The sequence below is a fragment of the Ipomoea nil genome, unplaced genomic scaffold, assembly GCF_001879475.1.
Source record: "Ipomoea nil cultivar Tokyo-kokei standard unplaced genomic scaffold, Asagao_1.1 scaffold2387, whole genome shotgun sequence".
NCBI lineage: Eukaryota > Viridiplantae > Streptophyta > Magnoliopsida > Solanales > Convolvulaceae > Ipomoea > Ipomoea nil.
Genome location: NW_017618815.1, coordinates 1,182,044 through 1,198,252, shown reverse-complemented (window position 1 = coordinate 1,198,252; position 16,209 = coordinate 1,182,044). Strand labels below are relative to the sequence as shown.

Below are 16,209 nucleotides of genomic sequence, written 5' to 3'. Positions count from 1 at the left end.
TTCAACCATACCTATACAATTATTTTATTGACAATTATAATCAATCTTAACTATATTATCTTGCATTTGTAAACTTAGAATTACCTATTTAACCCGCACGGGCTTAGCTCAATGGTTTAGTGGGCAGTATTTGGGAGAAGAGACCAAGGTTTGAACCTCGGCGGCGGCAGTGCGGGAATTATGTCCAAAGTTGGCAGATTCCTTGTTCGCACCGACATTTGGTCCTGTTTGCTGAACCATTGAGTCACCGTGATTTACAACTTCCTACAATGCTCTGTCGGGTCAGAGTGTAGGGGACCCTTGGGGTAGGGGACTCAACCTTTGGGAGAAGAATTACCTATTTAAATACGCAAATTCAACCTTCAATTATCTATGCATGAACAATTTCAATATAATCTTGCCTTAATATACTTTAAAGTACTTATTTAAAAAAAAAACATTGGGCATTATCCCAATCGCGCAATGCGCGAAAAAACTAGTATATATATATATATATGTATGTATGTATATTATTGAGGACCTTATAATAAAGTAATCCATATAACTTAAAATATAACTCTTAACAAATAAGGTAACACAATCCAAACCAAACACATAGCGTAATCTTACATTCCTAAAACCTCACATTAAAGGTATAATCCTATTACCTTGTAATCCAAGATTCCGTGAACCAAACGTCCCCCAAATACATTCGTTCCCTGAATTTCCCTCGGCTTCTGCATTCGAACATTCCACAGCCACAACCCACGGACGGCGCAGTAAGTAACGCACGACGGTTCTCCGGTCTCTCTGCGACTCTGCCCCTCACCGCCTCACGCTCTCTCTTCCCACGACAGGTTTGTTGTTCAGGGCTTTAAATTGCGAAAACTGCACTTATAACTTGTAAACACTTGTAGAGCTTGCTTTACTTCTAGCAACATAAATTTTTGTACATTGCGTTTGAAATATTTTATGTAAATTTTTGGATATAAGTCGGTTATAGCATATGCTTCTGTCAGTTATGAGTTATGACGGTAAAATATGTTAATAGGTTTTTCGGTTTACTGTTTGATCACCACTTAATATATCCCAGTCCCCAGACAAGCAAAACCCTGAGACAATGAGGAAGAAGGTGGACGAGCGCATCAGAACCCTCATCGAGAATGGCGTCAAAAACCGTCATCGATCCATGTTCGTCATCATCGGTGATAAGTCTCGCGATCAGGCACTCCCATTCTCCTTTCACTTATATTCTTTATGCAAATACAAAGTTTTCAAATAATAATTTCTTTTTCTTAAACCAGATTGTGAACCTGCACTACATGGTAAGCAAAGCTGTAGTGAAGTCGCGCCCCACTGTCCTTTGGTGCTACAAGGACAAGCTTGAACTTAGCAGGTTCTTTACTCAACTCAACTTCGGAAATTGCTTGACTTTTTTCTTCTAAAATTTACCACTTTGTGAACGGAAGGATAAACTTGAATTCGACCTAAACTATTTGTTGAACATTTCTATTTAATGACTATTGGTACTAATTGTTTTCTGTGCAGCCATAAGAAGAAAAGGAAGAAGCAATTAAAAAAATTAATGCAGAGAGGGCTGCTTGATCCTGAGAGAGCAGATCCTTTTGAACTATTTGTTGAAACTGGTGGTGTCTCTTATTGCCTGTATAAGGATTCGGAAAGAGTTCTTGGAAACACTTTTGGCATGTGCATATTACAGGTGTTTTCTGTGCCCGCTACATAAATTTGTGTGATGCAAAACATCTTTCCATCTTTTGTAAATTTTGAAATATCCTGTGTTTAACCCCTTTGCTATATTCACCTTTCATGTTGGCTTACTCTAGGATTTTGAGGCTTTGACACCCAATCTTTTGGCAAGAACTATAGAAACAGTTGAAGGTGGTGGTTTGATTGTTTTACTGCTCCGATCCTTGTCCTCATTGACAAGTCTGTACACCATGGTTATGGTATGCATTGGCCATCAATTGCAAGTTTATTTACTTTAGTGGATGTGGCGTATGTTTTTTCCTTGATGGTTTTCTTATGTTGAATCTTGATAGCTTGGTTTATTTTCTTTGGCTTTTCAACCCAATTAAATTTTTATGTTGAATGCCCTCCATTTTGACATGTCCTTTAATAGGTGGCAAGTGGCTATTATCAAATCTTTAAATTTCTTTTATATCATATCTTCTTTTACCTCTTATACGACCACTATGCGCTTCTTATATTCCTCTACAATTGTATACTATCTAATTGGATTTGTTGTGACTTTGTATTCCCTTAACAATCTGAAGCATAATTTCAATAATATGCTCTATCTTGGCATCTTTATGAATGACTTCATTTTAAAACATTCCTTTATCCTAGCACATATTTCGTTAATGTGTCTATCTTAGAATGACTGGCTCTTCCAGATTAGAACATATTCCCTTGTGGTTTCCAATGTTGTAGAAGGCACTAGGTGCCGCCTAGGAATTAAAATAAAAACAGTGAAAGTAGTGGTCAAATGCATTATTCTTCAATAATTCATAAACCATTAAATCATAATTAATTGATTTAATAATTTTAATTCAATCTCTTATCTCCACATACACTGCCACTTGTCTGAAACCCCCTCGGCCTAGGGGTGCCTTGGGCGATTTTTGCAACATTGGTAGTTTCTCCCACCAGAACTTCAAGTAGGAAAGTTTTAAGCCTGTTTATACATGATTAACATAACTATTGCATCTGTAGTAATATCTTCAGCAGTCTTATAAAAAATAGTGAGAAAGCTGTTAGAGAGAACAGTACCTGAAGATCAAAAAGAGCAAAGTAAATAAAAGTTTTGATGCAACTTTATGTGGTAGCCAATGTTTATGGAGTTACTTGAGGCTTCATTGCTAAATTTAATCAAAGTACCACTGACATTCTGATAGCTGGTTTATGTGCATGCTGCTTTCAATATTTAAGTGATTGCTCTTGGAATTCATGGATGTTGATTTGTAGGATGTTCATGAAAGATTTCGAACAGAATCTCATTCTCAAACTTCTGGGCGCTTCAATGAACGCTTCTTACTTTCACTTGCATCGTGTAAAGCATGTATCGTCATGGATGATGAATTAAACATTCTACCAATCTCGTCACATATGAAGTCAATTAAACCAGTCCCAGTTCAAGAGGTAAGCTTCTTCCCATGAACTATTACTAATCTTGAAATAGTACAAGTAAATTTGTTCTAATGTGTGTTTCCACCATTTGGAACTATGATTGGCATCATTTGAGTAAATAAAGAAAAACTTTGTAGCTCAGTATACTGCATAATTAGATGTTTCCATATTAAATTCTTTCCTTTGTGTTATGAAAGGACTCTGAGGGCCTTTCAGAAGCAGAGCGTGATTTGAAAAAATTGAAAGAACAATTGAATGATGACTTCCCTGCTGGTCCTCTGATCCGGAAGTGTGTTACTTTGGACCAGGTCATATTTTTGCTCTATGAGTTTAACCTCGTTTTTTTTTTTTTTTTTTTTTTTTTTTTTTTTTTTTGAATAAGGAGTTTAACCTCGTTGATCTTGTAGTTAACAAATATCTGATAAAAGGCATTATCTTTTGAGAATCTAATAGGGAAAAGCTGTCATAAATTTTCTCGATTCTATTTTGGATAAGACACTCCGTAGTACAGTTGCTTTGCTTGCTGCTCGTGGCCGTGGTAAGTCAGCTGCACTTGGATTGGCAGTTGCAGGAGCTATTGCTGCTGGGTAAGTTAATTTTATATTGTTGAAATTGAGAGATTGATAGGTCTGGCGGGTGGAGAATAACCACCACCCGCCAGTTAGGCGGAAGCAAAATATGTGAGAACCAAAGAACAAGAGAATAAAGAGAATATATTATAGTGAAAGATTACAATAGATTGTCTCTCTTAATGTCTATTCTATACTTCTATGGACCTCTATATATACTAAACTAGATACTAAATTAGTCCTAATAGGAATAGGAAGCTACTAATAAGAATAGGAAACTAAGACAACTTTCCTATTATTCAACACTCCCCCTCAAGCTGGAACATCTGAAGTTCCAAGCTTGGATTAAAACAAACACTCTACCTCACTCAAAATTACAAGTGAAAATTAAATGCAACTAGAGGATAACAATGCGAGATGGCTTCGGAGGGACAATGCAATACACAACCCTTGGGAATGAAAGCACCAGGGGCAAAGCTTGTCACGAACATCCTTGGGAATGGAGGCACCAAGGGAAAACACGAACACCATCACAGCAACATAAGCACTCTAGGATGGATGACTTCAAAAGAGATTGCACTATGTTTGACCCTTCCTTGGGAATGAAGACGAAGGCACCAAGAACGGAGCTGAACACAATCCTTGGGAATAAAGACGAAGACACCAAGGACCCTTGGGAATAAAGACGAAGACACCAAGGACGAAGCTAAACACGATCTTGGGAATGAACACACCGAGGACAGAATTGAACATGAACCTCGGGAATGAAGATGAACACACCAAGGATAGAGTTAAACATGAACAACCTCCCGATAACACAAGAGAGCGGTAGAGGCAGAAAGGGAGCAAAGAATAGCAAAGGGAGCCCATAGTAGATAAAATAGCAAATAATAGTAAATCATAGCACACCAATTGTAGATAGTCACACTCCCCCTTACTTGAAACATGGGAAATAATCAAAGGCCTTTATAGTAGTGCTGAAACTGACCATCCATGGGATAAGGCATACCGGAGATAAAGAAACAAACACGGTTATACCAAAACACAAACACCATGGGAAAATGTTCGGCAACAAACCCAAAGAAGCCTTCAAATTTCACCAAAAAGTTGAAAGAAGGGCAAAACAACCATCTGAAAAATCTCGCTGGAAAATCTCGCCGGAGGCAGGCTCATGCGCCGGCGCGTGAGGAAGGTCGCCGGCGCGTGACGGCGGCGGTGGCGCGTGAGGACGACGGCGGTGGAGGAAAGCGATGAAATTTTCCAGATAAGGTCGCAAGAGGGAGAGGAATCCATTGGTGTAGGAGGTGAGATCACAAAATCACTGGAGAAGAGGAGATCTGGCCGGAAAAGCGAAAGCACTCCCGACGACGGTGGTGGCGCGTGTGGGCGCGTGCGACGGTGAATGGCGACCGGATTTCAAGCGACGGCTCGCGACAAGGTTCCGAGTAAGGCTGTGGTGTTAGTTGCTTTGAACAACAACTAGAAGTGCGTCGGAACGAGAGAAAACAGTGGCGGCAGTGGTTACCCTCCGGTGGCGGCAGCGGCGGCGGAAAGCTAGGGTTTATATTAGGGTTTTAATATTTGAAGAAAAACAACCTAGGAAAGTAGGCTCTGATACCATGTTGAAATTGAGGGATTGATAGGTCTGGCGGGTGGAGAATAACCACCACCCGCCAGTTAGGCGGAAGCAAAATATGTGAGAACCAAAGAACAAGAGAATAAAGAGAATATATTATAATGAAAGATTACAATAGATTGTCTCTCTTAATGTCTATTCTATACTTCTATGGACCTCTATATATACTAAACTAGATACTAAATTAGTCCTAATAGGAATAGGAAACTACTAATAAGAATAGGAAACTAAGACAACTTTCCTATTATTCAACATATATAAATATGATTTCATGTCTTCTCACAAATTCTCCTGTTCCTCTCTTCACTTTATGTATCCTCATTTGACCTTATGACGGACATTATTTTTCAGGTATTCTAATATTTTTGTAACTGCACCAAGCCCGGAGAATTTGAAAACTCTATTTGAGTTTATTTGCAAGGGATTTGACATGCTTGAATACAAGGTATGAATACTTTATACTTTTGGTGAATGTAATGCACTTATTGTGAATTTACAGAGGTTCATGTAGTAGATGCCTCTTACTATGATGTTTGTGATTGTTTCATGTGTATTTCAACTGTAACTTTATGCATTTGAAACATCAGAAATCTTGCTGGAGTTTTCTAAGAAAAAAGCCTTTAGTTTTCATTGAGTGCTATACTTTTTGGCAAATCTTTTATTCACTTAATTACATTGAGTGTAGTACTGTAGTTGGAGGCATTGTAGAATTGAGGCTCAACAACTTAAAGCATAATTGGGACAAAACTAAAGTAGATTGAACCATTAAGAAGAGAAAAGCTTAACAGTTAACACATAATTATGAATTTATGACATTAAGGTGCATATTAGTAGTATGAAGTCTTAATAGAAAGATCAACGGGATTTTACACTTCTTTGTTGGGATTATAATGATGTTGAATCTATATGGCCTGCTACACAGAACTAAGATCAACATGAAAGCCATGAACACTGTCAACTACAAGATGAAAAAAGACAGAAGTTGATAACAATGTCAATCACAAGGGAAAGTAGTAGAAAAGCTGATAACATTCCAAAAGTAGATTTTTATGCCCTTGTCCCTTTTCTTCATATCAATAAAAATCACATTAAAAGAAAAGAAAATAAAAGAGAATCTGTACCACATTTTTACTAATTTTTTTACCCATCTAAATAAAGTATTACAGAATTGAAAGACACCAAAATTTGTAATTGCCTTTTAACAAGTCAAGGGAAAAAAAAGCAAAGAAATGAAATGTGTGTGTCTATTAATGTGTTTGTGTATTGCCCATATGAATATTATAATTATCATTTAAACTTTTAAATTAAAAGTAATTAGCAAGAATGCCTTTCTGGCTTCTATATTCTACTCTTGCCCTTTCTTTCACTATTCTTTCTGACATTCTGACTTCTATTATACTTTCTTATCATCTAATTTAATCAGTAATCAACCTAGGAAATCGATGGGGTTTTGGGAAATATGAATACTTAAACTAGCTGCTGTAAGTCTGTAACTGCTGTTAAAAAGATTTGAAGGCAACAAAAGTAGAGGCCAATGTGGATTTAACCAAGAGATTTTGGCTAGAAGTATTGAGACTTTGTGTGAGTTGTAAAATTGTTGCCTGACTTGCCTCCACCTCACCAGGTCGGGCTCGTGTTAAATTCCTTAAAATTGTGATGTGCACAACTTCACTAAACAGATATGATGTTGTGGGTCTGTTACTTTTAATAGAAGAAAAAGAAAATAGTGGATATGTCACTGCAAATTTCATTGCAGGAGCACTTGGATTATGATGTTGTGAAAAGCACAAATCCAGAATTCAAAAAAGCAACTGTACGGATCAATATCTACAAACACCACAGACAGACGATTCAGGTAAGCAAAATGGCTATGCTTTACAAGGACTTGTGTAGATCTGCAATTGCTCCTCCTGCCCTATCTAACTCTATTAATTCGGCATTTCATTTTCTTTCTTGAACTTGTAGTCTTGTACTCCCATTTTCTATCATCCCCTTCTGAGGTTAAGTTCAAGGTTTGATTACAACCTTGACCTTCACATCTCTCGTAGAATTTTGAGTGGCTTTAATTATTACTACTTCTACTACTACAGTACTACTATTGCTACTGCCATTGCTGCTGCTACTTGTTGCACATTGAGATTGATAGTTAGGATTATTTGTTCTCCATAAGTTGAATTTAGAGGTTATGTATGGGATCGAATGCTCTGGCAGCTGGTGGCTTAACGTGAAAGAAATCTGGCAACTTGTGATACTTCTTCTGTTGGAGGCAAGGATTGGTAGAGATGTAGTGATAGCTCTAAAGACATGCATGCTGCTGCATTGTGCTTCACTTGATATTTGAAGAGTACTGCAGGATGCATGCTCATTGTTTTCATCATCTGAACTAAAATAATCCGTTAAACAAAAAACTAGCATAGGTTTAATGATGATTCAAAATTTTGAAAAAAATGTCATCATTTTAAATATTTTAATTTGATTTTCTAGTTTGGTACCTCATATTACCCTGCAACTTGTGAATGGCTGGCCTGTGAAGCCCACATATTGCAGGTGGCAGTGTGGACCGCTTATTGTTCTGCATTGCTATATGGGTCTCTCTTCACATCTATCGTTTCACCTGTTTTACAATTCCGTTTAGTCGCAAGTTGCCTTCTATATTCAAGATTCACTGTGTACATTTCTCACGTCATTTACTCATTTACTCCACCATTGTTTGGAATTGCAGTATATACAGCCACATGAACATGCCAAACTCTCACAAGTTGAATTGCTGGTAGTTGATGAAGCAGCAGCGATTCCATTGCCAGTTGTGAAGTCTTTGCTTGGTCCTTATCTTGTCTTCCTTTCCTCAACTGTCAACGGGTAAGAGAAGTTGTTCGGCTAATATCCAATTGTTCCATGTTCCCCAGAAACTGTGTATTTTCCCAAGAGTCCTGTTTATTCTGCTCATATTTGTTGTTTATGGTGTTCTGATTGCCGCATGGATTTTAGTTTTTAGTGCACTAAGGTTACTCATTTTTCTTCTTTTTCTATTTTCTCCTCTAAAAGATATGAAGGAACTGGACGATCATTGTCACTGAAATTGCTGCAGCAACTTGAGGAGCAAAATCGCATGCCGTCACAAAATGCAGAAAGTTCCGTTTCAGGTCTTTCAACTTCACTTCTCTTTCAGAACTTAATGAACTGTAGAGTCTTTGCGAATTAGATATTTTATATTTTGTATTTCGGGCTTTCTCCTTCATTTTGTACATAAGTTATTTCTGTTTTACATTTTTGCCTCTATACTAATAATAATTGGATTTGGAAGGATAGTGTAAGCTTCTCTGTACTGTCATTTCAAAGATGTGTTCAATTTTGTGTAATGTTCCAAATATAGGTAGGCTTTTCAAGAAGATAGAATTGAATGAATCCATCAGATATGCTCCTGGCGATCCCATTGAATCCTGGCTTAATTCTTTGCTTTGTCTGGATATCACTAATTTCACCCCAAGTATTAGCAGGTAACTAACTCTATACCTACTACAAACTTTATGGGAATTACATTATTCTCTACTTCATCTTTTGTCTTGTATTTTATCAGGCTACCACCTCCTGGTGAATGTGATTTGTACTATGTAAATCGGGATACACTCTTCTCCTATCATAAGGAGAGTGAGTTATTTTTGCAGGTAATCATATGCATCATCTCAAATGGAAATGAGATTCTTCTCAGCTTAATTGTATCTTTTTAAATCAAATTCTCCAACAATCAAACATGGCTTTGGTTAATGTGTACTGGTACTTTATGAATCTTTGTGCAGCGAATGATGGCTCTCTACGTTGCTTCTCACTACAAAAATTCTCCCAATGATTTGCAATTGATGGCTGATGCTCCAGCCCACCACTTGTTTGTGCTACTAGGTTTATCTGAAGACCCTTGATATGCTATTAAGTTTTGTTTGTATACAGTTGTACTTGTTGATCACATTCTGCTAGTTCTGAAACTAAATCAAAATTTTTACAGGACCTGTCGATGAATCAAAAAACCATCTCCCTGATATTCTGTGTGTTATCCAGGTTTGTTCTTTGTTGTGTGATCAAATAACTCCAAAGCTACTCTTATATCTAAAGAAATTTACTATAGTTCTCAATGGGTGATATTACCTTTGCTTTCATAATTTTAGAAATCCTATTAGTCATTCATTTGCTCTAATTCATCCAGTGTTTGTGTTCCTTAACAGAATCAACATTGAAGCTCTCTGACTAACATCTGCTGAATTAATTCAGAGTAGGCTAAAATGCTAAATCCTATTGAGTTAAAATTTGAGATGATTTCAAATACAAATGTCTGTTTAAAATGATAGATAGATTACATAAGAATATTTCCCTATATGCTACATCCATCTAAAAAAATGAGGCACGAAGAGTTCAATGGTTTTCATCACTCTGGGGAAGACCAAACCAAAATCTTGTCAAGGATCTTGCCACACCTCCTTGACAATTTGTTCCATCTCTGTGGATGTTGCACGGGTAATTGAATGGATAATGCATCTTTTTGAAGGCAGCGAGTGATATTTAGATCATCTTGTGGGTCAGGATTTGTTCTTTGAAGATTACCAGTGGCATCACCCTGCTGACCATAATACAACTTTATATTTACTTATCATGCAAAAGGGTGATATGTTTTGAATCTTTTACAACTTTCTATTTTGTGCTTGTAATAGCCTCACTGTAATGGTTAATTCTTCATCATATCAAATCATCAACTGTTTCAGTTTAGTCTGAACTGTTGAAAGTACATTCTACTGTTAATCTGTTTTAAAACTAGTGGTCTGAAATATAGCATATTCCTTGATCTCTAGGTTTCCCTTGAGGGTCAGATTTCACATGAATCTGCTATGAAAAGTTTAAGTGCTGGACGCCAACCATTTGGGGATCAGATACCATGGAAATTTTGTCAGCAGTTTAATGATTCTGTTTTCCCAAGTCTTTCAGGTGCCCGCATTGTGCGCATTGCCGCGCATCCAACTGCAATGGGGGTAACTGTTGGGCTATATTTTTAATCAATGTTACTTTTTTTTTTTTTTTTTTTGAAATACTGTTTTCTCTTGTTTGACTTTCATGTTTTATATGGTCTTGTGCAGCTTGGATATGGTTCTGCAGCTGTTAAACTTTTAACTAGGTAATTCATATTATTACTTTTTCTTGATGGTTTGCTGACTTCTTTTACTTCTGTTTTCCTTCCAATTTGTTTAAAGTGCCATATTTTGTAGCTGTTTTTGAAAATGGCTGTTGTGTTTCTTTTGCATCATTTGTCTATTGCTTTCCTGTTAGTTTTTTTTTTTGTCTAGAATCAATTAAATACAATGAAAGAGCATCAAAAGCTTCTCACAAATTGGTAAAAAAAAACTATTTTGCTCGTGTGTGTGTAAAGGTGTGCCAAGGATATGTTTAGACTTTAGAAAGTCACTAAGTATTTGTTTGGTAGGGCTAGCATCTTTTTTATATTTAGGGGAGGGTTTAGGTGAGAACATACTCCCCGGTAAAAAGTGAGGATTTGATCTGATTCATCCATTCAGGTAGGAAAACGATTTAGGTTTGCTAAAAAATAAGGGTAAAAAGGGTGGGGTTAGTTTTATAAATTTTGCAAACTTGAGACTTGGGAGTTTACAATAATTGTAAAATTGATCCTGTGTTTTTTTGACCAAAACTCTTAACCATTGATGAACCCTGATGGGTGGTTGTGATTAGTCCTCCCTTTTTATAGGAGGGAGTTGTTCTCATTTGAACCCACCCCTATATATATATATATATATATATATATATTCCAACATGCTTCTATAAGGTAGATCGCTCTTGCAATTCAATGAGCCTTATTTTTAGACTTTACAGTTGGGGTAATTGGTCCTCATACTAATAGTCTCCTATATGATATTTGGAGAATGATGTGTAACAAAGCCCAACTACCCCAACTTTAAAGTCTAAAAATCAGTCACCATTTAAATATGAAAAAGGGAAAATGACCTCATCAAAAGCCACAAAGCAACACTTAACACCCACCCCCCACCCCTGGGAAGAAACTTTTGCCATCCGCCATCGTCTCTCGATCAAACAACCTCCTCTCCATTTAGGTCTACAGTCACTCCACTTGATCCCCTCTCCACTTATGGCCTTCCCTTTCTCCTTCATCCTCAACATACTGCCATCATACTCTACTATCTCTCTATTTTCTTCCCCACATTTCATTATTTGATCCCCCACTCCCTATCTTCTCAACGGTGGATTACATTTGCTATTTGTACACTTCAAGTTCTACATACACAAAATTGATTTGTCGTTATACATTCCCTTGTATCAGTATTATTCTCATCTTTAAATACCACCATCTTCCTTTTAAGCTCTAGCACCTCCCATTCCCCTCACGCTCTGCGATCTTCAGATGTAGTCTCAAATACAATGTTTGGTGTCTTTTAAACACTTGACATTGCTTTCCCAAACCAAGTCACCTACTTAACATTTTACCAAACATCAACAATGGAATACAATTTTGGAATTGAAAGTTCAAGCATGCTATAATTCCCCAGCATGCTAGAGATCTGAATCAATTACATTTTCATTACATTGCCTCCTTGGTACCATTTCAAGCATAAATGGTTCCAGTGAATGAATGTGGTTGGTTGGTGTGTGGAAAATTTCCATGAGCATTATCTTGTGACACGTAGATTCTATATAGTAGGCTATATGGGTTCTCAATATTTAGTGTTTCCAATCTACTACTTGCAGATACTATGAGGGCCAATTGACTCAGATGTCTGAACTAGATGTTCAAGATGAATTGCAGGATCAACCAGCCAAAGTAACTGATGCTGCAGAGAAGGTTTTTTTTTTTTTTTTTTTTTTTTTTTTTTTTTTTTTTTTTTCCATTATTGCACTGTGCTAATTATCTGTATGGGAAATCCTTTAGTGATTGTTTGGCCCGGCTTATTTTGCAGTTTATCTGTTCCAAATATGTCGAAACTGGGCCAAATGTTTAAAAATATTAAAAAGGCTTTTTGAAGATGCAATCAGCTGGACCAAACAAGCACTTTAGAAATATGTTGTTTCAGTGCAGTCTAAATATTTTTTTCACTCTAGTTTGTTTGCTATTGATTAACTAAAAGATGCCACCATTACAGGTCTCTTTACTGGAGGAAAACATAAAACCAAGGACAGACCTTCCACCTTTACTTGTACCACTTCGTGAACGGAAGCCTGAGAAGCTCCACTACATTGGAGTCTCCTTTGGACTTACCTTGGACCTCTTCCGCTTCTGGGAAAGAAAACATAAATTTCGCCCATTCTTCATTGGCCATAGCCCAGTTAGGATTTTTACTACTGATTTATGTTAGATTCTGAGATTTTATTTTATGTTCTATACTTCTATCTAGTTGCCATTTTAAAATCTACTGGTAGGATAGCTGTTTAACACACTATATCATGATTCATGAATCAGAATAGTGTGACTGGGGAGCACACATGCATGGTCTTGAAGCCCTTGAACAGTGAGGATATTGAAGTTAATGGATCCAATGAGTTGGGCTTTTTTGGTCCTTTTTACCAAGGTGGTCGAATTTTAAATTTTGCTTCTAAACTTTATATTTTGATTGAGTTTTATTTTCTTTGATGCCAAGTGATTTTTCGGTAACATTGTCAGATTTTCGGAAGAGATTTGCAAGGCTACTGGATAAAAGCTTCCGTTCTATGGAGTACAAGCTTGCTATGAGGTCTGTAAATGTATTTTTTGCCTTTACAGTTTGTAGACATTGCTTTAAGTATATGCTTATGGCTGCCCCTTCTCTTGCAGTGTATTGGATCCGAAGATCAATTTTAAAGAGGTTGACTCTTCGGATGGATTTTTGGAATCCATTGATGGAATATTTTCTCCACATGATATGAAGAGGCTTGAAGCGTACACAAACAATCTTGTGGATTTTCAGTCGGTATGATATCTTACTGGTTTTTAAACCATCTCGTTACATTTAATGTACTAAAAAGGAGTATAGAAATGCTTTTGAATACATGAAGTTGCTGAGGGTGAAGAACTTGGAGCATAGGTTAGTTGTCAGTATTGAAAAAAGACAGATGGGGAGGGGCAGTTGTAAGTCATAAGTGAATGACTTTAAAGGTCTAGAACATGGAATGGTTTCATTTTTTTTTTTCTCCCAATTGAATGGTTTCTCTCACTTTTACTTGTTCAGTGTAAATATTTTTACTTATGTATTGAAGCATTTCTGGTTTGTTTTCTTTTGTAACAAAAAAAATTAAATACACTAATGTCATGCATTCTGCAGATTATGGATTGTGTCTCAATACTTGCACACTTATATTTCTCAGAGAAGCTCCCAGTTTCACTTTTAGCTACTCAGGCTTCTATTCTGCTTTGCATTGGTTTGCAGGATAAAGATGTTTCTCAGATTGAGGTTTGCTGTGAAATAATCACCAATATTCTCTCATTTATTTTTCTGCTAGTTTAATGGATGTTATTTGGTATCCCCAATGTCAGTTTTCTAGTATTGTATAGTGAAACGTGGATGTTTGTCAAATATGTAAAAGCCTTCATTTTTTATGGAGATAGATCAATCACATTTTACTCATTCTTGGTAATATTTCCCTTTCACTACTTTTCAGAAAGAAATGCGTCTGGAAAGACAGCAGATTTTGTCTTTATTTATAAAGACAATGAAGAAGTTGTACAAGTACTTGTATGGCCTTGCCTCCAAAGAGATTGATTCAACTGTATCTCGACTAGAAGAAGTAAGTGGACAAACAAGACACATGTCTGTGGCGTTCTTTTCATTGAGTCCTGCCAGTTACTACTGGTTTTGTTCCATGAAACCATTTCAGATTGAATTCACTATTTGTTAGTTAATTTGAGCAGTTTAATGTGCAAGCAATGTTGATACCCTATATAATGTAAAAGTTGCAAAAGCAATTGTCTGCCTGCATCTTATTTTAGCAAAATATCTTCTTTTTTCGTTATCTTCTATCATTTGTTATTCAACTTGGAATAAATTGTGGCATTCTTTACAGATAAAGATGGAGCCTCTTGCTATATCATTGGACGATGATCTTAACAATGCGGCAAAACAAGTCCAGGTTTGCACAATATAATGCTCTGAACTTCACGTGTGTGTGTGTTTAGAAAGAGATATATAATTATTTTGGATGATATCCACTATCTATCTATCTATCCAGGAGGAGATGAATGCCAAAATGGATGGTCTATTAGACCCAGATCTACTTCAAGGATATGCCATCGTGGATAGAGAAGCTGATTTTGAGAATGCCCTGCAAAATGGAGGAGGAAAGGTACTTCCCGGTGGAGTAATCAGCGTGAAATCCAACAACAGAATCAAGGTTGATAAAGGCCAGAAGGGTGAGAAGAAGAGAAGCAAGAATTATCTATCGAAATCAAGCAAGAAAAGGAAGACTTGAGCTGTTACGTTGAACAATTTCAATATATATATTTGATGGAAATGTGACAACAACCCGACCAACCTTATCATGAGTCGGGTTATCAATTTTGAGTATGTGACAAAGCATTTTGAAGCATAAACCTTGTGCCCTTGGTAGATTATTCCCATAATGATTATCATGTTGTAACTTGTAAGGCTAAAATGTTAGATGCTTTCTCCTTCTGATGTTTACTTGTCAAAGATAATCTTTATTGGAAACAGACATTATTTTCGAATCATTGCAAGTTTGCTTGCCTTCTCATGATTGAATTGTGAAATCAGTGTGAATCAACTATTTCTTATGCTAAACTCAATATATTTGAAAGACATGCCATTCTTGCCTCACTTTATTTCTAGTGATTTCAAGCTTTGTTGCCATTGACACCACCCACTTGTTTCACAGCTTCAATTTTGTTCATTGGTTGGTAACATAAAAAGCCTATATTGTGTTTATTAACTTTGGACCAATATTTATTTGTGTTAAACCTGATCTATTCGATCTACGGAGTTAAAATTTTTGTCATAATAACAACAATTTGAATGGAACTTGTAACGTTCAAAATATTAAAACTTTTGTTTGAGAGTTTAATTTAGAAAGAATGTTTAGATGTATGAAAATGAAATGGATATTTTAATACATTATTGTTAAGAATTTTACATTAAAAAATAGTCTCAAATTTGATTGATTGAGATATAGTTGAGCTATTTTTAAATATTAAGAAACAATGTTTTTTCTTATTCAAACATTATAATTTAATTTAACATAATTGTCAAAGATTTGATATTAAATTTTAAAATTTTAAATATTTGGATATAATTGTTACAAGATATAATAATATAAATATTCAGTGTTAAATTATCAACTTCTAAATATTATAATAGAGTTTTTTTTTTTTTTGTTTGGTATTTTATTTCATACCCTAATTTTAACCAAAGCATAAATCTAACACGTAATCTAACATTCACAGAAATATAATATTTTGTGGATCAAACGCCAATAATTGCACTCAATCCCACTCGTACCTACCTCATCATGTTAATTTTCAATGATTCATACTAGTTCATTTAGAAAGTCGTTATAATATCTCCAACAAGAAAGGGTGTTATTTGAAAGTCCACTATCTCCCTCAGAATTCGAGTCATGTTGAAGTAGTGTTAACGCTTCTTTACAAGTGTGCCATAGAAGCAACTCGCGTAGAATTATCTTACAAATTACAGTTATTCGTGATATCAGTATGTAGTTGTTAACTTAAGGCTTTTCCCATGAGACTTTTGATCAATTATTGATTGTATTTACTTTCAATGTACAAGTAAACACAATATCTATATTCATTTTCTTTTATTATTTATTTCTCTAGAAAAAGAAAATAAATAAATAATTAATTATTCATTTAGATATCCACACTCT

At 35.9% G+C, this 16,209-nt stretch overlaps 1 protein-coding gene across 2 annotated transcripts; it reads left to right on the top strand.

The window, feature by feature from the left end:
• Positions 1-707: 707 nt before the first annotated feature.
• Positions 708-14,898, top strand: LOC109152166 (RNA cytidine acetyltransferase 1-like). Of its 2 annotated transcripts, XM_019299736.1 has the most exons (27): positions 708-836; positions 1,073-1,204; positions 1,284-1,375; positions 1,528-1,699; positions 1,824-1,946; positions 2,965-3,138; positions 3,324-3,434; positions 3,580-3,713; positions 5,683-5,776; positions 7,088-7,186; positions 8,054-8,190; positions 8,377-8,474; positions 8,705-8,828; positions 8,909-8,996; positions 9,129-9,228; positions 9,332-9,384; positions 10,170-10,346; positions 10,452-10,489; positions 12,091-12,184; positions 12,483-12,665; positions 12,800-12,908; positions 13,001-13,070; positions 13,151-13,286; positions 13,638-13,766; positions 13,975-14,100; positions 14,377-14,442; positions 14,542-14,898. In XM_019299736.1, exons 2-27 carry the CDS (start codon positions 1,100-1,102, stop codon positions 14,779-14,781), a joined length of 3,072 nt encoding a protein of 1,023 aa, XP_019155281.1. In that variant the 5' UTR covers positions 708-836; positions 1,073-1,099; the 3' UTR covers positions 14,782-14,898. The 2 variants fall into 2 exon arrangements, with proteins under 2 accessions (XP_019155281.1, XP_019155280.1); XM_019299735.1 differs by lacking the exons at positions 708-836; positions 1,073-1,204 and having other exon boundaries at positions 1,260-1,375; positions 12,091-12,180; positions 12,479-12,665.
• The last annotated feature ends 1,311 nt before the right edge of the window (positions 14,899-16,209 follow it).

What these genes read in the sequence shown, in the direction of transcription:
- LOC109152166 (XM_019299736.1), top strand. Translation starts at nt 1,100, where the DNA reads ATGAGGAAGAAGGTGGACGAGCGCATCAGAACCCTCATCGAGAATGGC. An exon ending in AGTGTGTTACTTTGGACCAG is followed by an intron (nt 3,435 to 3,579) that starts GTCATATTTTTG and finishes AGAATCTAATAG; the next exon opens with GGAAAAGCTGTCATAAATTT. An exon ending in TCTTCATTGGCCATAGCCCA is followed by an intron (nt 12,666 to 12,799) that starts GTTAGGATTTTT and finishes TTCATGAATCAG; the next exon opens with AATAGTGTGACTGGGGAGCA.